This window comes from Myxine glutinosa, chromosome 8 (genome assembly GCF_964187855.1).
Source record: "Myxine glutinosa chromosome 8, kmMyxGlut1.1, whole genome shotgun sequence".
NCBI classification, from domain to species: Eukaryota; Metazoa; Chordata; class Myxini; order Myxiniformes; family Myxinidae; genus Myxine; species Myxine glutinosa.
In genome coordinates this window covers 61,644,992-61,669,111 of record NC_136268.1, presented here as the reverse complement: position 1 = coordinate 61,669,111, position 24,120 = coordinate 61,644,992, and the positions used below count along the sequence as shown (strand labels likewise).

Sequence of the window (24,120 nt, the reverse complement as noted above, 5' to 3'; positions counted from 1 at the left end):
CTTATTCAAACACTTACTTGTTGGTTTTTTTTTTCTTCTTGCAGTCCATTTAATTTCGAACATTTGTCTCGAACACCACATTTCAAAACTGTCGATCTTTCTTCTTCCTTTCTCTGGAAGATGAAACTTCCACTATTTCCACATCATCGTCTCCCAATCTAAACACATGTATCTTCTGGGTTGACAAAATGTTCGTCTTTTTTTTAGGTTTAAATAAAGACGAGCCTTTTCACTTTCCTCCTTCACTGTCTGCAGCATTTTCCTCAAGCCATCTTTTCTTTTTGCCAACAGAGTGGTATCATCAACATATCTTAGGTTGTTGATGCATCTTCATCCAATTTTTATTCCAGCCTCTATGTCATCCAAGTTTGATTTCCTCATGATGTACTCGTTATACAGATTTATCACGTAAGGTGAGAGAATGCATCCTTGTATGTCCCATTATACAATTCCAAACCATTCTGTCTCTCCATACTTTGTTCTTCTTATCGGCCATATCAGGTGCTCTGACATCCCCCTTTCTCTCGGCATAATCCACATCAATTCATTATATCAACACCATCAAAAGCTTTGTTATAATCAATGAAACAGAGATACAATTTCCTTTGATATTCCCTTGCTTTTTCCATGGTCCCCTCAGATTTGCATTTTTGTACCTAGAACGGCACTCGGTAGAGCTCATACCTCCGCCAGTCTGAATAGTTTGTTTTGCATCCGACTGATAAGCCGGGTCTGCTGACCTGAACCAAAATCTAAATGGCTCATTCTTGTCATCCAACCAACTCGTCAAACAATCTTTGTCATAATTGATCTGCAACCTTTTGAAATGTTGTGCTATACAGTATATCGTTTTTGTCCCTAGCTCTCAATGGTGAAGAATAACTTAAGAAATTTTAAAAAATTCCCGTGTTCGAATCTTTACCAAAATATATTGAATTACTCCTTGTCACACACCCGACCTGTCCACCAAATTGCGTCTGAATCCGTCCACATCGTTGTGAGATATCCTGCACAGACAGCCAAAGAAACGGGCAGGGGTGAAAACATAACCTCCGCCAACCTTTGGTGGAGGAGGTAATAATCATTGAAACATTAAAGATGTCCTACTTAGCACGTTACTTGCGAAATGCAAATATAGAATAGTTGCCATGGAAACAGCAATTTGGTTATTTCGAACATTTCACCTTATCAAGTGTTTTACATGATGGAATGTTGTGCATAACATATTTGGTTGATACATTTTCTAATTGCAACCTAATAGATGTGTTTACATGTTTTGGATGGCTTTGATTTTGACCGCTGACTAATTTTGACCAGATTATATCCACATATACTACACATTTGTACAAATAAGCTGTGCAAGTTTCAATCTGATAAATAAATAAAAATCGCAAAATCTCATTTTATTATAATGCGGTGAAATTGGTGTCATGGAAACCTTTGACATTTAAAAATGGCTAAATCAATCGTTCTGATATTTGCTGAACCAATTCAGTGACTGAATATGCGAATACTGTTCAGAATTTCAGTCGATAGGATCGAATTTTAGATTTTAAAAATTATACCTTGAGGTCCAAATCTTTGATGCTGCCCACCTGAGAAAATGGTTGACTGGAAGTGATCGACCAACCACTGATTTTAAAGCCAACCGATGGTCGAATAGAATTCAGTGATACAAACTGAAAGTCTGAACAAGTTACCTCAAAAAGTATGTCAGGAAACATGGCCTTGACCTCTGTCTGACCTTTTGACATCAAAAAGACTTCCAGCTTTTGATTGGTGAACCAATTTAGTGACCCAATATGCAAATTATGTTCAAACCAACAGGGTACCCACCCTATGTATGGGTGGGTAGAGATTGCACATTACTTTCTGAAGAAAGTGTAGTCTGTATATTGCAAAAAGACTATAGATGCTTGTGGTGTGCATCTAAAGGTCCTCAGGTCTAAGGTGTGTGAAGGGTCCATTGGGTCTATATGGGTCTTTTGAGTATAAATGGCCTAGGGTTTGTAAAAGTCGAAGGAGTCGAAAGGGTATGTTTCAAAAGAAGTTTGGGCCTAAGAGGGTTAAAAGGGGTATATTGGGTCATGGTGCTCTTGGGGGTCATGGTGCTCTTGGGGGTCGTGGGGGTGTAGCGGGTCTTTGGGTTCTAGCGGGTCTTTAGGGTCTCAAGTGTCTTTGAGGTCCAAATGGTCAACAGGATGTTCGGGATATAAAGGGTCTTAAAAGGTCGAAAGGTTCTAAAAGGTAGAAAGGGGGTCTAAAGGCCATATACCAATCGTAATTGGGCTCTAAAGTTGGTGTTTCCCCCCTCTCAACCCTGCAGCTGGTTTTCCTCCCTTCTCCCCCTTCCCCCTAACAACCCCCTAACACCACCCTCCTTCCCCTCTCTCTACTGGTACTTTTGGTCAGTTGTCCTGTTCTGTTCAGTGTTCTTGCTCTTCCACGATACTTGTCATTACAAAAAGGGGTTTATGGGGTCTGTGTCTGAAGGGGTCAAATGGTCAAATGAGTGCAAGGTTTTTAAGGGGTCTAATATATCAAAAAGGTACATTCCAATATGTAATTAGACACAGTCACGGTTCAATAATACATAATTAATATACATAGTAAGTTGTCCAGCTCCGCACACGATTCTAAACGTGGGAGGGATGGAGAAAGCAACTAGAACGGCACTCTTCGACCTCACGACGTCGACTGATATGCCTCTGCACACATTATTACATCATTATAATACTTGTATCAAGTTTGATTTAAATCCTTTTCAGCTGTGCCCAAGTTAGCACATTTTTACCTGACATGGCCTCTGACCTGTGACCTATTGACCCCAACATTTAATCAGTTCATGTTTACATCATTATACATACCTGCACCAAGTTTTAATTTAAATCCCTTCAGCTGTTCACAAGTTCTCACATTTTTACCTGACATGACCTCTGACCTTTGGCCTTTGACCTCAGGACCACCAAAATCGAATCAGTTAATCTTTTCATCATTATACATACCTGTACCAAGTTTGAATTAGATCACTTCAGCCATTCTCGAGTTATAGACCTATTAGACTTTGACCTATGACTCCAAAATCGAATCACTTGATCTTTACAATATTATACATACCTGTACCAAGTTTGAATTAGATCACTTCAGCCGTTCTCAAGTTATAGACCTATTACAGATTTGACCTTTCACCTTTGACCCTAAAATCTACTCACTTAATCTTTACATCATTATACATGCCTGTACTATGTTTGAATTAGATCACTTCAGCCGTTCTCCAGTTATAGACCTATTAGACTTTGACCTCTTGACCCCAAAATCTAATCAGTTCATCGTTACATCATTCTACATAAGTGTACCAAATTTGGTCAGAATCCGCTCACTGGTTCACAAGTTATTGCGGTAACAGTATTTTTACCGAACATGACCTCTTACCTTTGCCCTTTGACCTCGTGACCCCAAAATCGAATCAGTTAATCTTTACCTCATTATACATACCTGTGCCAAGTTTGACTAAGATCCCTTTCGCCGTTCTCAAGTTATAGCGGTAACAAAAACCCATCACGGACGGGCAGACGGACCACCTGAAAACATAATGCCTCCAGCGACTTTATCGGCGGAGGCATAAAAAATGCCAATGGTGTCCACTGGCAGATCCGACAAGCTGGGAGCAACAATTTGCATTTATTACCACATTTTATGCAATTTAAATGCTCTAATGGTGGCGAGGTGCTCCATTAGAAAATGGTTGTTCGATATACGTAGCTTTTTGATAACTGGAGTCTTTAATTTAAAAAAATTGGGATTGTTGTTGAAGCCAATGACCAATTGCAGATGAATAGTAGGTTACTTGCTTGGGTCGATGGAGTTTTCACCGTCCACCCGTGTTTGGTTATTTACTGTATCCTAAAATAACTGTCAGTGACATCATCAACAACCTGAGTGCAGGGGCGAAAGTATCACAATCTACCGCTCGCAGATGACTTCAACAGCAGAATAATTACAAAGGCTACAGCTAGGGTGGAGCTTAAAAAAAAATTAAAAACTAAATTTTTATTTTTGAAAGCCTTACCCCCTTAATCTGTTCCACATAATATAGAAACACTGTATAAAATGTTTGAGCACTAAATTATTATGTTTAGGGGTAGCTCAAGGGCCTCAAAGATTATGAAAATTATAAAAATTCAACGAATTACGAGTACTAGGGCATGCCCGTACTATATATAAGCTAGGACGTGCCCGTACGTGGGTGCCCGTTCCTTGCAAAAAAAAAAAAACTGCAAAAAAAAAAAAAACTGCAAAAAAAAAACAATGGTTTGGTCCATTCGCAACGACCACAGAACCCCCCCCCCCCTCTATTTACATGAATGGTTTGGTCCATTCGCAAAGCCAAAGCGAACGACCACAGAACCCCCCCCTCTATTTACATGAATGGTTTGGTCCATTCGCAAAGCCAAAGCGAACGACCACAGAACCCCCCCCCCCCCCCCTCTATTTACATGAATGGTTTGGTCCATTCGCAACGGCAAAGCGAACGGCGAACGGCTAAATCGCCATAGCTCGGTAAGTACTTGTCCGATTAATTTCAAACCTTGAAAAGGCACATCCTCGGGTCCCCAGCAATATACCTGGCAAGTTTCAAGTATATCGGACCGGTAGTTGTCGAGAAACAGCGGTCACAGACAAACGTACAGACGTACAGACGTACAAACGTACAAACGTACAGAGATTACTGGAATTATAGATAGATGTCAGACTATATCTTAATTTATTTCAAACAACACACTTGAACACAGTATTTATTTTTAAACACGTTAATAGTGAATTCTTTGTTCAGTTTCTGACAGAGTTCATAGTATCAGTCTGACAATGTCCAGCAAACCCCAAATTTATTATTTTCATGGCATCCTGGACAGTGTATGTTTTCTGCTATCAGGGTACATTCTGCGATGGTCCTCGACAACTTGTAGCAGGAATTGCAGCTGAGTTTCATCGCGGGTTATCAACCCACTGTACTCCTGAATAAGTGCCACTCCACGTTCAGCGTAGTCATTGGCAACTTTTAGAGAGTTGACTGTTTCTGCAGCCTGCTTGTAGTCGTCTCTGTCATCCCACAAGTCCGGATCAACCGCGAGAAATCCATCTGGAAGTTCCATCATTCGCAGAAGTTTCATTGACCTTGCTGTGACGAAATCTTCCAAGTTCTTGTCCTTGAATGAATCAAGAGCAACAGTGATTCGCTTGGAATGATCCTGATCTTGGTCTTCTTCATTCTTCATGGCACTCACCATCAGTCTCTTGGTTGACGAACTGACCCGACTGTCGAAGAAAGCCTAGCTAACAGGTTCCTGTGACAAGTACCACACGTGATTGGAAAACTTGCGTGATGTTGACTTTGAGATGGCTGGATGGATTGATGAGTATTCAAGCAGTGACTTCAGCAGCAGCAGGTCACTGTAAGGAGCACCTGATGCTTGAGGTGCAGAGATCCAGGCTGTCAGGTAGACACGTACTGTGAATACACACACATCACGTAATCCTCTCTTTTCTGCAGGAGTCAGTTTGAATTGAGCCTTGAACATCCAGATCTTGAGACAGTATATTACTTTGGACATCCAGCGGGCGTGGTGCATTGCTCCGGGTGACATGAATCACACTCCTCTGGCAGGAGCAGCACCGAGAAAGACAATCACAAGGTCCAAGAATTCTTTATAATCATCTCTCGGCTGACTCTGTTCAAGATGCTTGTTGGCATAATCGATAGTGCCTTGCTTTATGTCTTCCACTAGACTTGCCACGTCATCAGCTGCAATCCCTGGTTCATACTTGGCCGTGTCTATGAATCCCCAGTATTCCTGGAAGCGTTTGAAGAGTGGAACCTCGGGAGAAGATTTGGCTCCCAATCCCATACACACTTGGAACACTGCACCAATTATCAATTCCATAATGTGATGCCTGCAAGCTAGTGACAAGAGCTCCTTCTCAAGCTTCTGCTCTAGGAGGACACAGGCACCAGCGATCCGACCAGTGTTTGAGCTGGTCGTGTCAAAACACATAGCTCGGATGCTGTCGGCTATGCCCCAGTCTTCAATGGCTCCAAAGACAGCAGCAGCCTGAGCCTCGCCTGTTCCAGATGGAAGCTTGGCAACTGTGAGTAGCTGAGAAACTCCTTTCCCTGAAACCAATACTGGCAGGCGATCAACCTTCTCTTTTCCAATTAGATCAAGGATCAGTTTGCCGTCCCAGTGAACAACAAGGGGAACGTTACCCTGAAACTCCGCCTTTATATTTGCAGATCTCTGGACTCGGTGTTGTACTCTTTGTCGGCGAATTGAGTCTCTGTTTAGAGCAAGTTCATCAATGTTCTGTCCCAAGCTTTTGGCAGTTTCTGCTATAACAAAAACGGCTTTGCGGTCTGACACTTTTGTGCGATCTAGAGCGGCTGCGAGTTCTTCAGTAACGACAGTTTTTCGCCCCCTCTTTCTTTTTTGTGTCTGAAATGTGATGCCTCCAGCAGCTCCCTCACTTGCATTGTCCCCAGTTTCCATCTTTTCACTATCTTCTGCTGAGCTGTTTTCAGATTCAGAACCAGATGAAATCAGTTCAGCTGTAGAAGCTGCTAACTGTTTCATTTGCTCCATTCACTGTCGCCTGGCAAGCATTTCCTCCTCTCTTTTGGACGCCGTTTTCTCCTTCGCAGCAAGCTTTACATCTACTCCAGCCAGCGACCCCCTTCTTCCCTTTTCTCGCTGGGCTAACAAGAAATCCTTGTCTTCTTGTAATACTGACGTATTGGTCAGAGCATCAGCATGAGCGACATCAAAAAGGTCTTCAAGCCTGGAAACAAAAGCTGACTCTCTCGCGAGTTGAGTTGGTGACGTTCGCGCTTTGTTCTTTTTCAGAAGACGCCATTCTTCAAATGTCTGCTCAAGCTTGGTTTGGCAGTTTTGATGAGCTCTCATCGGGATTCTAGCTTTCTTCCAAAAGTTAGCTATTTCCGTGATGGTAACATCCGACGATTGTCTTACGGTCTCCTTCAGATCGAGATGGTGATGTAGGAAGAATCCAAGAGCCATACGCAATGATGGCAACTTGCTGCCACTTAATTCAGTCACAGAGTCGCCAAGGAGATACAACTTGGTTTGAGATCTTGTTGCTTTTTCCACAGATGACATTTTCAATCAGATATGAATCTGAAAGAAGTAGAACATAGCATTAAGAAATTAAGAATCAAGAAAATTCAAACAGTTCTATTAATAACTGAGCAGTGAGCACAATGCCTCAAGCAATTACACAAACATACTGCTGCAACAGTGTTGCAGCTGTTGCTTAGTCAGCATAGTCAGTCCATTGAGTCCAAACAGTAAACAAGTCTGAACATGTCTGGAATATAAATTCATGGAAAATTTGCATTATCAATTTATCAGCAAAACAATGGGATTCGGATGATTGGTTGGATAATAGATATGAACCAGTTGAACCACAATGATTAATTATGCTTCTATAATCTGTGATAATATTATACCATGTTTATACACCCATTGTGTCTGTGATTCTCTGCAAAGCCTGTGATAACTTCGTTTTTATTTTCAAATAGTGTTCTGTGATACACCTATGTACAGTGTTTACTTTTAGATACTATGGTGATAAGCGTTCCCAGGTCAGCGCTACATCTCATTTTAGCATTTATTGTCTAGCAGACTCTAGCTCAACGAACATTTTACTCTTTTATTATAACAGATATTGTGTATGTACAATGTACATATTACTACTGTAATTATTTATTTAATGGAGCACAGAGTTTTATAATTTAAAGGTTTTATCTGTGTTCCCAGTAATTAATTTTACCACAATGATTGCATGTTGTGTGTATGATGATAGGAGAGAGTGTCAATTTACTTAGTAGTTAAAATTGGGTTCTTAATTTATCAACAGAATTAATCTATTATCAGTAGTATGCGAAATAAAAGGGCGGCCGCAGCTTTGGGGTATCAGAAACTTTACCATCATTGAGCTACCCCTAAATATTGTTCAATTGTGCTCATATTTTGCCTGCATTTTTATTTCATATATAGCAACAAATTGAGAGGGTAAGAAGATCATATTTCAAAAGTTCAAAAATAAGCTCCACCCTGGGCTACACCGCAAGATGCAAACCTCTCATTTGCACCAAAAATTGAAAAGCCAGATTAGAATTTGCCAAGAATTACAGAGGTGAGCTAGTAGAGTTCTGGAACAGTTTTATGGACAGATGAGACCAAGATAAACCTTTACCAAAGTGATGGAAAGGTGAAAGTGTGGAGAAAGGAATAAACTGTCTGTGAAGCATGGTGGAGGTAGTGCCATGGCTTGGCCTTGCATGGCTGCCTCTGGAACTGGCTCACTTAGCTTTATTAATGACTAGCAAAGGAAGGAGTAGAGGGGTGGGAGTGTTGGGGGGAGAGGGAAGGGAAGGGGAGGAGAGCGTGAGGGGAGGGGATGGTTAAGTGGAAGGGGGAGGGTAGGAGGCAAGTGGGAGTGTTGCCTCCCCAAACTCCGGTCACGGTGGCCCTCAGAGTCTCGAGAGGGAATGCGGCAGAAAGATTTGTTGCTTTGAGTGTTCTAATAAACCATGGCAAAACGACACCAATGCAATTGTGTAGAACAAAACAAGTAATTCTATTAAGAACTCTCACATACACAACAATAACACTCGTAAAGAAAGTACAGTGAAACCCTGATTTTACGCGCCCCGATTTAACGCGAATTCGGATATAACGTGATCAGTCATTGGACCTTTTTTTTTTTTTTTTGCTCTTTCTGGAACTTATTCCGGAAATGGAACAAACTGCTAGAAAAAGAAAATATTTTTCTGTGAAAGATGAGCTTCATGCACTTGACGCGATCAAGACGAAAAGTCAAACTCGAGTTGCACGAGACCTCGTGATACCGGAATCAACACCTCGTGGCTGGAAATCTCGAGAAGAAAAGTTACGTGCGTCACTTTGCAAAGTTGAAGAAGAAGCAGGACTAAAAGCCAAACACCTGAAGACAGCCAAATATGTCAGCCTCGGTGACTCCCTGTATGAGTGGTTTGTTCAAGCTTGCTTGCTCAGAAGGCCTTCCAATGTCTGAATGGAGCAAAGAAGAGCTACACCAGTGGCACTCTGCCGACGACCAATGCCCAACATATGAGCACATGACGGACGCCGAGATCGTCCGTAACGTAACTATAGCACCGGCGGAGACAAGTGTACCGGTTCTCGAGCCACAAGAAGATGATAATGAAGAGCCTCCACCCCCACCCACAAAAGTGTCTGAAGTCATTGAACACATCGAGGCTAGCCTCCATTGGCTGGAGACCCAGGAGGTGGGCCACATAAAAATCCTCCAACTCAGAAGCATTCTATATTTCGCTCGCAGCCAGCGACATGCTACGTTCAAGCAAGGAACACTCGATCACTTTTTAAAGAAATAATCTGTAAATGATGATTGCTAATATTCTTGAATGTTTTTATTTGTTGTTTTAGGATATTAGGGTAACATTGGGTCAGTTTGATCGCTGATTTTCTTGAACCCCGATTCAGCGCGACCCCGCTTTTTTCGTGATGACATTTTATGGACCTCAACGATCGTGTTATAACGGGGCCACACTGTACCATGAAAATATCACTTGCATCAAATGAACACTACATATGATGGTACCATAATTCCCCAATGCTCTCAAAGCAATAAACTCTAAATTTCAATAACCAAGTTTCAATAAATCAATAAATAAATGTTTTTAGCTCTTACACGAGCTTCGATCTTGTATACCAAAAAAATACAAACTCACGATACGTTATACGTGAGTGGAATGTAACATTCCCCAAAGTCAGTGCACGAATCCCCACACTGGGTGAAGGTCGAAGTCGTGCAGAACGACGAGAACAGGCAGGTATTGGCGTGGCTGCGAACGAGGAGTTATGAGGTGAGAGGTGGGTATGGGAACCAACGGTGCTCCACACGATGATGTCGATGTGGGAATCCCAACGACAAAACAAGATGCACCAAGCGGAGGGCCTCTTCGAGGACCAAATGGCAGATCGGCCTGTAATGGAGGCTCTTGCTTTCCCGCCAACAATAGCTCATGCTTGGTAATAAAACCTGAGATGCAGGTTTAATTGCAATCGCAATATTGGACGATGTCGCGGGCAATCCCTTTCCCAGGAAGCATCAACTCATTTGCGACCAATATCAAAAAAAGTCCAATATCAAAGCCTCACGGCTGTCTTTCTCATGGCCGTCTCCTCTCCCTCCGATCTCCTCTCTCTCTCTCTCTCTCTCTCTCTCTCTCGTGTGTATGTGTGTGTGTGTGTGTGTGTGTGTGTGTGTGTGTGTGTGTGTGTGTGTGTGTGTGTGTGTGTGTGTGTTAGTTAGTTAGTTAGTTAGTTAGTTATAGTCAATTGGATGAAAAATTGGCGATTTACGTGATGACCGATTGCCCTCAAAAACAATACGTTTCCAGCTTTTGAGTACCTCCATCAGTTGTCTATGTTTCGTTAATATTGGTTTAGAAATGCAACGTGTAGGCGACTGACAGACAAACCTCCTCAAGAAACAAATATACTTGCAAATCTTCAATTTTGTAAGTAATAATGCGTTATTCTGCAGTAAATAACATTATTTTTTGAACCACACATTATCGAACTTGCACCTCATCAGTTGACTTTCTTCAAACATGAGGGTGGCCATAAGATTAATTTGCAATGTAGATTTGTGAATATATTTCGCATTTTAATCCAGGTAACCATGTTGTTCATGGTTGATTGAAAATTTTAGTTGTGCATCGTAGAGCGTTGCTTTCAATAAGACAAATATCATGAGGATGGGACATGGAACGAGAGGACAATGTGATATGTATAAGTGCGTTATAGCATTTATTACTTTCGCCACCAAAGGTAGGTGGAGGTTATGTTTTCACCCCTGTCTGTTTGTTGATTTGTGAACAGGATATCTTTATGTTATGGATGGATTCGGACGAAACTTGCTGAACAGGTTGTGTGTGAGACTAGGACGAATCAATTCAATGTTGAAAATCCGAATCTGGATTCAGGAATCTGGATAATTCCAACTTCTTTCCTGGAAGTCCTGGCAGTGTCCATATGTTTTATACCTCTCCCACTGCCCCCTTCCCACGCCCCCCCCCCCCCAAAGCCCTCGCCCTCTCTCAGATCTCTCGATGTCTCCATGTCTCTCGGTCCCTGCTCTCAAATGTTGTGTTTGTGTCCTTCCCCCTCTCTCCCCATCTTGTCTACCGCTCCCTATGTTATATGTTTTATGTGTCGGTTTGTCTTTCTGTGTGATTAATGTTCGCTCTTTCACGAGCCTCGATATTGTATACAAAAAATGGCCAGATATGAGATGGCCAGATATGAGATTTGTTTTTTTTCAAAGTGATTCTTCACCATTGAGTGATTGGACCAAAAACAATATTTATCAAGAAACTTCAAAGTTGGTTAGGTGACAAGAACAAGCTGATTCTATTTTGGTTCAGGTCCGAATCCAGATCCGGCCTATCATGTGAAATGCAAAACATAAAGTATTCAACCTGGCGGAGGTATGCTCTCTCCCGAGTGCCGTTATAGTTGCAAATTAGCTTTGGCGTTGTTGCAGATTGATGGCGCTGATTATGCAAAGGGAAATAGATGAATAAGCAATGTGGAAACTTGCTCAGGATGGCCAGTCTTGGTTTTGTTTAATTTTTCAGTGACTCTGTATGTGAGGCTCTCCTCAAATATTGGATGGATCCTCTCCACAAAGGCTGATTGGTTGGCGTTTTTGTTTACATCAGAGCCTGAGGGTTTACGGCCATGTACTTGATTCTCCAGACATGTTAAACCAATGATCTTTTTAAAGTGCAACACTGCTATTTCAGGTTGTTGTCTCAATGGAAAGTTGTATTTTGGGAATTGTAAATTTAGATGGAATAACTCATACAAAACTGGTGTGTGCTGCAGCAAAAGGGAAAGAAGAAGGCCTGCTGAGTTTCGGTTGAGTAGTCAGTTTTAGGTGGGTGTTGAAGTCGTCGAGGAGAAATATCAATTTTTTTTTAAAGTTGATGCTGTTGATATTAACCCTGTAAGAGTCGGAGCAAAATTTATTGATCCATTCATCATTCCTGATATAGTAGTCCCTGTCTTGAACAGACCCCCTGCCATGGTTCGATACCTGCTTTGTCAGGACATTAGAACAACGTAACCATTGTTGATCAATGCATATTCACCTAGAACCAGCATGCACTTGTTCAATGCAGATGTGGACAACCATTTTGGGGCATTTTTTCTCAAAAGCGGACAATTTCCCCACCGATAGCGAGAACTAGTCTTTGCTGTTCTGTGCTTCGAGACAGCAAAATCATTCCCTTACTCTCAGGCGTTTTTTTATTTTATTTTATTCTATCGTCATTGTTTTCAGTCTTGGCTTGCCCTGCAATGGAGAAAGCGTTCTTGTCAACCAAGAACAAAAAGTGGAGGTGCTGAGGGGTCCTGACTGTCCTCAAACATGTAAAGAAAGAGAGACTAAATGTCTGAACAAGCTTGTCAACCAAACAATATTCATTTAAGGCAGTTATGCAAGAGGAGTTGCCTTCCAAGGAACTATCAACACAGGAGGAGGCAGTTAGTCCCACCAAGCCTGCACAATGTTCGTTAATCTATGGTTGTTTGTCCATTCTCTATCCTTTTTAAATGCTAAGCGTCAAGCAAGGAAACATTTACACCAAATCCAGACAAGGCTTGGTGCAGTAAAAAAAAAAAAAAAAAGGTTACAGACAGCCTCTTCAGACTAAAGCAGGTAGACAATGGTCTGAAGTTTTCATTCCTTAATTTGTTGTGGTTTTGGGGATTCACATCAGGTGATGTTGCACCTTGGTGTGTCGTCGAAACTTTTTTTGCAAACGAGGTCATGCTGACCTAATTGTAGCTTGCTTTAACCATTGACCTATGTTTTGGCATTAAGTAGACCTTGATTATGTGACCACCTGTCTGTGTCGCAAATTTAGCGGCTATTTGTAAATCAAAGTGCCTATTTACATTCGCTTGTGAATGTCTGCAATCGTAGTTTTTATATTAATTTATGAAGACTTTGATCTCAAAATCCTTTCCCTGTAATGAAAGGACACCTGCCATGTTGGGACAATTTTGCATGGACAGCGGGTTTCCATAAAAGACAGGGACTACTGTATTTTTAGCAAATTTGCAATCATCTCCCCGAAGATTGTTTATATGGATCTGCCCCTTTTTCTCTTTATTTAAAACTTATTTTCACTTTTATCCCCTCCCTTTCCCCCCCCCCCCCCCCCCCCATTTCCAAAATCCTCTTTCTTGCAATAGAGAAAGTCTGAATCAGACTGGGGTGCGAAAGCCTCTGTGGACTTGAGAAGAACACGAGGGAAATTGTTCAAGCATGAGAAGATGAAGAAGAAGAGAGGAAGCTATCGTGGAGGAGAGATCAGCACAGGTGTAAACTCAGTAAAATTTGACAGTGAATGATTTTTGATTTCAGGACTCTGGTGTCTTTGACATTTTACTTAAATCACCCATTTAGACTTTAAATATATTAATGATTCATTTTGTTCCCGTATTAACTGCGTTTCCTCCTCTCCTTTTTTGCCCCTCAAGCCGACGGGTTTTTTTTTTTTTTTTTAAGCCTTCTGTGTTGGTAATCAAATTAAGAGACGTTCGCAGTGGGAATCTATCTGCCACATTATTTTGTTACAGGGAATGTGCAGCCTTCATTTGTTTCGTATTGTGCTGATAGAACTGTGGTTTGTACATTTTTGAAAACAGGCCCAAAAGCCAAAGGCCGTTCTTATCTGTTTTGTTTTTGGCGAATTGCTTCCTGCTTAATGGTGTGCTTTTAAGAACGAATCGATTGTGACTATTTGCTCCTCCTTTCTCATAGGTTTTTTAACCTTGAATTTGGCATCAGTTAATGTGGATGTTTTGTTGAATAAAGAAAGGATGGACTATTGAAGGGGTTTTTTTTGTATGCAGCATCTTGGCTCTTGGAGGAGCTGGAACCCAGAATTGACCAGAATTTAACAGAATGAAAAGAGGGGTGTTTGGGAGGAGCAAGTGAGCACAAACAGCGGAGTCGAGGAGACTTGGAGGAAGAGAGGACACGTGGAAGAATGAGGCTGAGGGTGGGGGAGGGCGAGACACGGGATGAACAAGCTGGGTGCAAGTGCAAAATATAAACCATAGAAGTGGAATAGAACTGAGGAAGAAGCAGAAATGAAACAAAAACAAGACCGGAAGTCTAAGCGTCGTCGCTGGGCTTGTAAATATTATAAACCACAAACACATATAATTAGCTTTTTAAACGGTTGTTAATGCTGATTATAACATTAAACAAAGATTTGGAGGAATAATGACATCCATTAGGTAAGTTTTACTTGCAGAACTGAGCGAAGATCTACTGTAATTTAAATACCCCACAAGGGTCGAAAATAACGACCCTTCCTACCACGAAAGTGGCGTTTTTCGTAGCGGCATTTTGAAGCCCACCAATTAAGGTTTTGCTTTGAAAACCATCAATGAAACCCACTTTTCCTTCTGTTTCATATGAAACTGAAAGGGAGCAAGACCGGGATGTGATCATTTATCAAGCAGCTAGCTAGCGCTTGCCAAGCCAGCCATTCCTAAGGGTTTTGAATGGAGTGCTTGCTCGAATGCTTAAATCACTTGGCGATCTCTCTCCACAAGAAACTTGGTAAATGAACACACACCCAATGTTCTTGAGACCCGACCATAGATTGACTGTAATCTATATACCCCAAACAGGAATGACCCATCCTGCCGCTCCCGTAGTGAACAGGTGAACTGATAAATTAAAATGTCGGTCGGTGGAGTCAGCTGTCGTAATGACATCATGGAGATAATGACGGACAGACACAAAACTGCCGCTACTTTGATATATAGAAGATATATTTTAACCTCCAGTAACTTTGCAGTCACTACGAAGGGATTAGTGTTAAGATTACATTTGCTATAATATTAAGGTTACGCTATCATTATCATGAAAATTATATTACAATAAAAAAACCGAGGCCAATTTGTTACTTCCGCGTTATCATTCCATGCATGGCTGGCGGACTTCCTCTCTAGTCGTAGTCAACGTGTGGCCCTGAATGGATTTCTCTCATCTCCTCTTCCTGTTCAGGCTGGAGTTCCCCAAGGCAGTGTTCTGGGCCCTGTGCTTTTTCTGGTCTTCATCAATGATCTCGCTGACTCTCTTGAAAATCCTCTCTATCTCTTTGCTGATGACTCTACTCTCTGTCGCTCCATTCCACATCCCTCAGATCGGCAGTCTGCAGCCTCCTCACTCTCTGCAGACCTGGACAAAATCACAGACTGGGCAAACAAGTGGAGCATGTCTTTCAATCCTGACAAATCTCACACTCTTACGATGTCTCTCCGAAAGGACCGACAGGACAACCCTCCCATCCACTTTCTGAATAATCCTCTCCAAGAAGTTCTGTCACTCAAGCTTTTGGGTCTCACTATCTGCCATGATCTTTCCTGGGAAAACCACATTTCAAATCTGGCCTCCAAAGCCAGTCGCCGACTGGGTATCCTCCGTCGTGCGAAGTCCTTCCTTGGCACATCTGAGCTCCTCACCACATACAAGGCTTTCATCCGCAGCTCAATGGAATACTGCTCTCCCCTCTGGGCTGGTGCTCCTGCCTCACACCTAGCTCGTCCACGCTGTTGAAACCAAAGCGTTCAGAATCAATGGAATCTCCCGCGATGAAGCTAACTCCAAGGGCCTTTCACTCACGCACCGCAGGCAGGTTGGTGATCTTTCCGTCTTCTACCGACTCCTCTCCGCCCCCCCCCCCCCCCCAGCTCTCTCTGGGCTCTGTCCCCAAAATATTCCTACAGGTCGCACAAGATCTGCCTGCAACCCTCTTATGGTTAAACTGCCAAAATCAAGACTCTCTGCTCACCTTCACTCCTTCATTCCTCTTTTCTCACGCCTCTGGACCAAACTCCCTCACTCTCTTCAATCCAACTCCTCCTCCAGGTCTTTAAAACAGCTGTTCACCACAATCTCTTATCTTCCCCCATCCAAAACCTTGATCTTTTCTACCCCCGCTAATTTCACCCCAAATCCACTTTTTTGAAATACCAACTTCTGTCCTGGAAGTCCTTGGGTTTTGTACTTCTCCCACCCCCCCCCCTTCCCACACCTCCTCCCCCCAAGCCCCCTCCCTCCCACACATGTCCCGATGTCCCTGCTCTCAAATGTTGTGTTTGTGTGCTTCCCCTTCTCTCCCCATATTGTCTACCGCTCCCTCTTTTTATATATTTTATTTGTCTTTGATTTGTTTGTGAAATAAATGTTAGCTCTTTCACGAGCCTCGATTCTGTATACAAAAAAAAAAAAATTTGTACCGTACACCGCTTATCATCGATTCATTAACAATACACCACTTCAATGTAGAAACTTTGCAATAACGACAAAGGGATTGCAGTGTTACGATTATATTTACGATATTATTAATATTAACGCTATTATAATTATTATGAAAACAACACGACTGTATTAAGAAACCTTGGCTAATTTGTCCGGAGCAGTCCGAAGATGAGTCATAACGCCAAAGGCCTATACATACCGTATTGTTGGAAGAGACGTAACGCTGATGCTTTCGATATTTGATCATCATTTTAACAATCGGTTTGTTTGTGTTGCACACTGGATGAAAAACGTGAAGGTAAAGCATGGCGATTGTGACATATGACAGGTTCGATGATATGTTCGGCCTGAACGACCGTTCAGTTGTACTCAGTAATGACATCAGACGTAATCACATCACCCTTACATGTGACCAGATCCTCAGCTCTGATTGGTATACGTTTGAGGGGACAGACATACATATATACATACATACATACGGACAGACAAATACTGTTATAGACTGCTTTGCCCTCTGGGCCATGCCGTAAAAATTGCAGAGGGTGAGGGAGCATGGTGAAACCTGAAAACATGGAAAGAGGTGAGCTTTTGAGGGGAGTAAAGATCATTGGTATTACTTGAAACTAGTGGTTACCTGTGAAAATCACGGGCATAAATAGTGTTTATGTTAATACAAACTAACTTGCCCTTCCTCTTCCTTTCCGCTTCCTTTCAAAATAATTGTGTCAGTTGGCACCAACATTCATTCTGGCGGATCTCCTGAATATCGCTTTGTATTCAACTGCAGTATTGTCTCTTATAGTGTGGTTACTGGTAAGTATCCCCTTTACATTTCTGATCGCATTTATATTTGTATTAAAAGGCATAGCATGCCTCTCGAGTCGCTGCGCGTCCGACACACATCGGGAGTCTTCTTCTTCTCCTCAGTATCAAGTGCAGCGTCTCGCTGTGCCTAAAACAAAATGGCGAGGGTTATTCAAAACTTTTCACTGATTTTCAGCTTTTATTCCACACTTATAGACATTTAGAGACATAGGTATGCTTATATGGAAGGGTTAGTCATAACTACATAGTATCACACATATCTTAGGGCGACAGAAGCAATAGCTGGAGAGAAGTTCCGATTACAAACTTCAGAAATAAGCGTTTTAATGATATAGATGGTGGTGAACAGCTGTTTTGAAGCCCTATAAGGAGAAATGAGGCTTAAGGGACTGAGGAAGTTAGTTGTCACTCGTCGCACCGTGGAGCGAAAGGGGGGCCATGGTTTTCCCCTACGTCCGTGTGTCCGTCCGTGCGTGCGTAAGCGAAGGACCGAATTCTAATTTGGTGTGGGTGCAACCCACGTCAAAATCCAAGATGGCCACCGCCATGTATGTCTGAACCATGTGAGCGGAATATCTTGAAAAATAAGCGAAGTACCAACTTCTAATCTGGTGTGTGGGTGTATCTAGGCATAAGGAAGAACGCTATTGAAAATTGGGTCGGCACGTCAAAAGCCAAGATGGCCGCCACCATATACATGTCTGAACCTTGTGAGCGAAATATAATAATAATAATAATAATAATAATGCATTTATTTTATATAGCGCTTTTCAGGAAGCCCAAAGACGCTTATCTATCTTGAAAAATAAACGAACTACTAACTTCTAATCTGGTGCGCGACTGTATCTAGGCATTGTTATGTGGTCCTCCCCGACCCCCTGGTCACAGTGTACCTCCGAGCCCCGACAGGAGTTACGGCACAAAAATGTGTTATTCTGTGTGTCAAAGATCAATGGACAAGCCACCCCAATTGTTACTCAAAAACAAATATTGTATTAAGATCACACAAGAATAACAGTACAACAACAATAGTACTCAAAAGTACAATCAATATGTCCTATGATGGTACCATCAGTTTTGTAATATATAACTCACTGTGCTCCAAGTGAGTGGAACAAGAACATTCACCAATGTCTCTTATTCCCGGCTTCAAGACGAAGTTGATTCGCTCCAGCGATCGCCAGAACGATGTCCAATCGAGACCAGAATCCCGTGCGGATGGCAAGTACAGTCACACAGCCGAAGCTGTACAAAGGCGCCCTCAAGGCGACTGGGAAATCCAAAGGCACCCTACAGGCGACAGAGAGATCAGACCCTCGGGTATGGACGAATTAACCTTCAAAAAGCCACGTCACACACACGCCCCAGATCGACGTCTGAATACGGTGAAAATGGTCGAAAAGAGATGAAACCGCAAGCGAAGCACAAGTCCTGCGTGAGTCAAAATGGCCGACGACCCGCTCTTGAGACGTAACGGCCCGGCGATAATTCTCCTCGGAAACCACCGCCAAAAAGCTGACACGCAGGTTGATCGGTCACAGCGATGACAACTCTGTCGCAGGAATCCCTTTCCCGGAAACCCGAAAGTTCGCTAGTGACTCTTGCTCGTCAACGTTCACTCCAGACCACAAGTAGCTCGGCTCCTTCTTGTCCGACTCACTCGCTCCGCCCTCTTTTCTCTTCTTCCTCTTTGTCGTCCGGTTCCCGATCCGGTTTCCTGTTTCTTTTAACATTAACTTTTTTACCTTTTGAAAACAGTTCATGAACAATAAACCTTTTGAAAACAATAATAGTACATGGAATCAGAAATATTTACAGTGGATGCAAACCACCACAACGGAAGTGACGAATCCGTAACACTTCCCCCCCTCGAGAAAGAAAGTTTGAACATAGTGAAAACTTTCTTTATAGGCAAAACTCTCCCAACAAACAAAAGTAAACTCACACCCAAATCATCAATTCCCGTGAGCAACGATAATCAATATTTCCCAAAATAAAGCAACAAAACTTCAAACAACGTACAGAGATTTCCAAAGTTAGTTCACTCTGGACAAAGCATCAGCAACGACATTGTCCCTGCCCTTTGCATGCTCAATTTCCAAGTTGAACTCCTGTAAAGTCAAACTCCATCTCATCAACCTCTGATTTTTATTTTTTCATTTTTTTGAATGAAGGTGAAGGGGTTGTGATCAAAAATCCAAAGTCAAGCAAATCTATAGCACTTTTTTAGGGAGGCCGAGCTGAGAGCCAGGTTTCATGGTGGTTGGGTGGTGAGGCCTGGAACCATGACCTGCCTTCTCTACTATTAAGGTCCGACCCTCCAAATCCTTGCCATTCAAATCCTTTTCTGCATCTTTGGCATCCTTTGTGTTTTCAAACGTGACAAAGCCAAACCCTCTTGACTTTTGCGTCTCCCTGTCTTTTATCAGCTGCACTTCCAAGAGTGGTCCATATTTGCCGAAGACAGAGTCCAGAACAACTTCCCTTGTTTTGAAGTTCAGTCCACCTACAAAGAGCTTGCCAACATTGCCTCCATCCATGACTTGTGTGTGCTGACACTTCGTTTTTGGGTACTTGACAAGACGTGCCTGTGCAAAGTGTGACGTCAGTACCTTCCTCTTCTCTTCAGAATCTGGTTACCAGAAACTTGACCACCGGCCAAATCATTCCCGATAACAAAAGGGTACTGACGGGTACTGACGGGACCTTCGTGGTCTGCCTCGGCCCCCCCGGAAGATAAGTCTGTCTTGGAACTGTCGTCTTCTGATCCCTAAAAGTCGCGGTATCAGATTTGTCCCCATAGTCACTCTACAGGAAGAGTGGCTTGTAAACCTACGGTGACTGGTCCTGACACCAAATCAGACTTCAAATAGATGACATGAAGTGGAGCTTTAACATAGCCACCAACTCCCTGTAAAAGAACACTAACACCAGTTGCCGTCTTCTCTGACAATGGCAAAATGCCTTCAAGCATCAAAGATTGATGTGCTCCTGTGTCCCTCAATACCCTAACATGTCTCTGGTTGGTCAAGTCTCCTTCCAGTGACAAAAACCCCTCTGAAATAAAAGGTTTGTAACCCGCTTGAACAAGGTCGTTCTGTGATGCTGTAACTTTGGCATGGGAACCTTCACAAGGCACTGTCCTCCAAGGACGATTTCTCGCATTTGCCAATGCATTCGGAGTTGTACTAATCTGACTCCGCTCCTGATTTTTCCTTTTCAGGGCATAACATTGGGACATCAAATGTCCAGGTTTCTTGCAAAAAGCGCAAGTAGGCCAGGAGGAAAAACTCGTGGTCTGCCTCGGCCCCCCCGGAAGATAAGTCTGTCTTGGAACTGTCGTCTTCTGATCCCTAAAAGTCGCGGTATCAGATTTGTCCCCATAGTCATCTCTAGGCCGCCTCCACGAATATTTGTTCTCCACCCCTGATTTACCATAACTCCCCTGGCTAACTCTGGGCGGGAAGTTAGGTTTGTGGAACCCCATCCTGTGTGTCAAGGCATAGTCATCTGCCACGGTTGCTGCCTCATACAACTCTGGTACTTTCTTTTCCTCCAGATTTACTTTAATGTCTGCGTGGACACCCTGTTTGAATTCCTCCACCAAGATCAATTGTCGCAACAGGTTGAAGTCTTTCCCAATCTCCTTCGAATCACACCACCGATCAAACATGGTTTCCTTCATTCTGGCAAACTCCACATGGGTCTCACTCTCCCTCTTCCTGGCATTCCGGAATTTTTGCCGGTAAGCTTCAGGGACCAATTCATAGGCTTTGAGAATGGCTTTCTTCACTTTCTCATAATCTACACATTGGGCAATCGGTAAAGCCGAAAATATATCTTCAGCTTTACCCACCAAAACACTTTGCACTTATATAGTCCAGGACCCCACAGGCCATTTTAGCATTTGAGCCACTTTCTCAAAGTGTAAAAAAAACTTGGCTACCTCATTTTCATTGAAGGGTGGAACCAGCCTCACATGTTTACCAACATCCCAGGTGTTCTGACTAGTTGTCGAACCAGCCGGCATGGATGCTACTTCTCCCCGTTCTCCCATTAATTCCAGCTCCTTGAGTTTAACTTCCTTCTGATACTCCTAGTAAGGGAAACATATGAAAATCTGTTAACTAAATTGTTACCAAAAAATTTCTTCACCAATATGTTTGTAAAGGTGTGTAATAACATGTGTTAAAATGTTGAAGGTCAACTCCCGTGGGAAACCCAGAAAAAAAGCTGTTGAATTCGGGTACCGAAAAAATTACCCTAACCCTAAATCGGCCCTTAAGTAACTTATGAGGGGTCAAATAAGGGTTTTTCATGATTCTGAGTTGATTGTTAACATTTATATTTCACCACAGACACTCCTTTGTGGAAAAATAATTTCTAAATATATCTCATTTTCTACTTTGCAGGACATGGAGTCTAGCAATATGGATGAAGACGTTACTCCACCTGTGCTCAATTGCTTCATCTGTGCACGCTCGGATACACCAGCTGAAAGGCTCATACAGGCAACTCCAAAGGGATACTCAACTTTATTGAAACAAGCAGAAACTGTCGAAAATGTTACTGTTGTGGAACGTATGAAGGAGGCTCAAAAGGAAGGAAAACTGAGGTACCACCAGAAGTGTAAAAATGATCTGTACAACAACTTTGTTGCAACCACCAAGAAGTCAGCTCAAGCATCAAAGGCAGAGAAAGAGTCATCAAAGTTGAAGAGAAGACGCACTACTTGTGAGTTCAGTTCATCAACTGGCTGCAGTTCTAGAAGATCACAGTCAGTTGACCTCCTGTATAAGGATGTATGCATTCTTTGCAACCAACCAGCCCAGCTCTACAAAAATAATCCAGCACAAGCTAGAAAGAAATACAGAGTGCCAGATAATTTGACTGCAGATACACTGAAGGCAAGCTTGCTGAAGACAGCACGGAGTCGCGGGGATGACTGGGGCACTGAAGTCACTGGACGCCTGGAAGGGATCAACGACTTGGTAGCAGAAGAAACACTGTACCATTTGCGATGCAAACTTATGTTTGCGAGAGCTGACAGTTTGTCCAAGACTGATGAGGAAGGAAAAAGGAAGAGAGGACAGAGGAGTATTGATGAGGAGCGAGAGGCAGTTTTTATTGAATTCTGCGAATGGTTAGACTCAGAATTAGAGCATGGGGTAATGAACATGGACCAAGTCCATGAAAAGCTGCAGGAGTTTGATCAGTCACCAGAGAAGAGCCTTTCTTATTCAAAGCATTGGCTAAAGATAAAACTTCTAGAGAAATACGAAGACACCTTGTATTTCACAACACAGGAAAGAAGGGCAGATGTACTCTGTCTCAAAGATGGCACCGACAATATTCTGCGAGTGCATCATGCTAATCTTGACCATGGAGATGAGAAGACTCAGATCATAAAGACGGCACTCAAGTTCATATCCAATGATATTGCCTTGATTGATTTAGGTCCAAAGTCATACCCCACCACACACAGTATGACTGACATCGATAGTCAGCTGACACTTGTTCCTGCAAGCCTTCAGATGTTCTTGAGACCGATTGTCAAGACAGACGAAAGAGTTGCCGTTTGGGGGCAGAATTTTATTAAGGCCTGTCGACCTCGGTCTGGAGTATTGCCACGCCAAATGGGGCTTGCCATACAACTTGATCATAGATTTGGGTCAAAATGGATGCTCAACAAGTTCCACCGGCTGGGATACACTGAGTCTTACACGGAGACACAAAACTACAAATACTGCTTCCTTAATAGTAGGAGTGGAGATGATGTTCCAGATACTTCTGGCACTCTTGACACCATTGTGGAGGAAACCGATGAACAGATCAATGATGAGGTTGCGGTTGATGCTGCGCTTGAGGATCAATCAGTGATGACAGCCAAAGTGCCAGCCAGTGAAAGTGAATTGTCAAGTAATGATCAGGTGGTCTTTATGGAGGTTGGGGAAACAAACAATGCAGTCACTCAGTTTGTTGGAGACAATATAGATTTAAACATTGTCTCTATTCACGGAAACACTCCCTTTCACTCAATGGGTTGGATCGAAGTCACCTCTCCGGCACCACCATTGCCAGATCCACAGACAACAGCAGCTTTCCCCCGGGTGAAGTTGAAGGCACTCGACAAAGCTAAGATCCTGAGAGGAACTGAAGTAAAGATTATTCCATTTATGAACAGGAAACAGATAGGAATGAACGCGATCATGTTTCTCCCCCTTGCTGAGCTTTCCTCCTCCCTGGCTCATGATCAGCCACTCCTCACTCCAGGTGACACACTCTGGGCAGCGGGGTGGGTGATCAAAGCCAACGATCCTGAGTTCCCACACTCCAACTGGAATGGCTGGATGAAGAGAATCCATGCTAATGATGCAAAGCAGAGCACACAGATCGAGTTCCTCCCAGTTATTGAAGGAGACCCTAATGACCTCAACACCATCTTCACCACTCTGAAAGAGTGCATATGGCGCGCTGGGGTCGCTATAGTGACCTTTGATCTTCCGATTTGGCTGAAGGCTGTGAATATAATAAAGCAGGCAAATCTACCCGTCATTCCAAGGTTGGGTGGTTTTCACCTGCTGAAGTCTTATCTTGGATCAATGGGTAACATCATGGAAGATTCTGGACTACTAGATGTGATCCAGTTGATCTATCCTGGAAGTACGACAGCCAACCACATCATGGATGGAGGATGTTTTGACAAGGCAATCCGTGTTCACCTCCTCATCGATGCAGCCATCTATCAACACATCATGAAACTTGCCTTCACTGAGGAGGAGCGTGGTGACATGAAGACCTTCATGGAGAAGGTGGCTGATGGGAAGATGGGAGCCAGACACTCAGACCCAGTAGTGC

At 42.9% G+C, this 24,120-nt stretch overlaps 1 protein-coding gene across 4 annotated transcripts in view; it reads left to right on the top strand.

Annotated features, from left to right (window-relative positions):
• NOLC1 (nucleolar and coiled-body phosphoprotein 1) overlaps positions 1 to 13,987 on the top strand; it is a 66,038-nt gene extending 52,051 nt beyond the window's left edge. For 2 of the 4 annotated variants that reach the window (XM_078783325.1, XM_068124547.2), the window contains exons 10-11: positions 11,976 to 12,027; positions 13,350 to 13,987. In XM_078783325.1, the coding sequence (XP_078639451.1) occupies positions 11,976 to 12,002 (27 nt within the window). In that variant the 3' untranslated portion in view covers positions 12,003 to 12,027; positions 13,350 to 13,987. The remainder of the gene's footprint in view (positions 1 to 11,975; positions 12,028 to 13,349) is intronic. The other 2 variants (XM_068124546.2, XM_068124545.2) reach the window with 1 other exon arrangement.
• Positions 13,988 to 24,120: the final 10,133 nt, after the last annotated feature.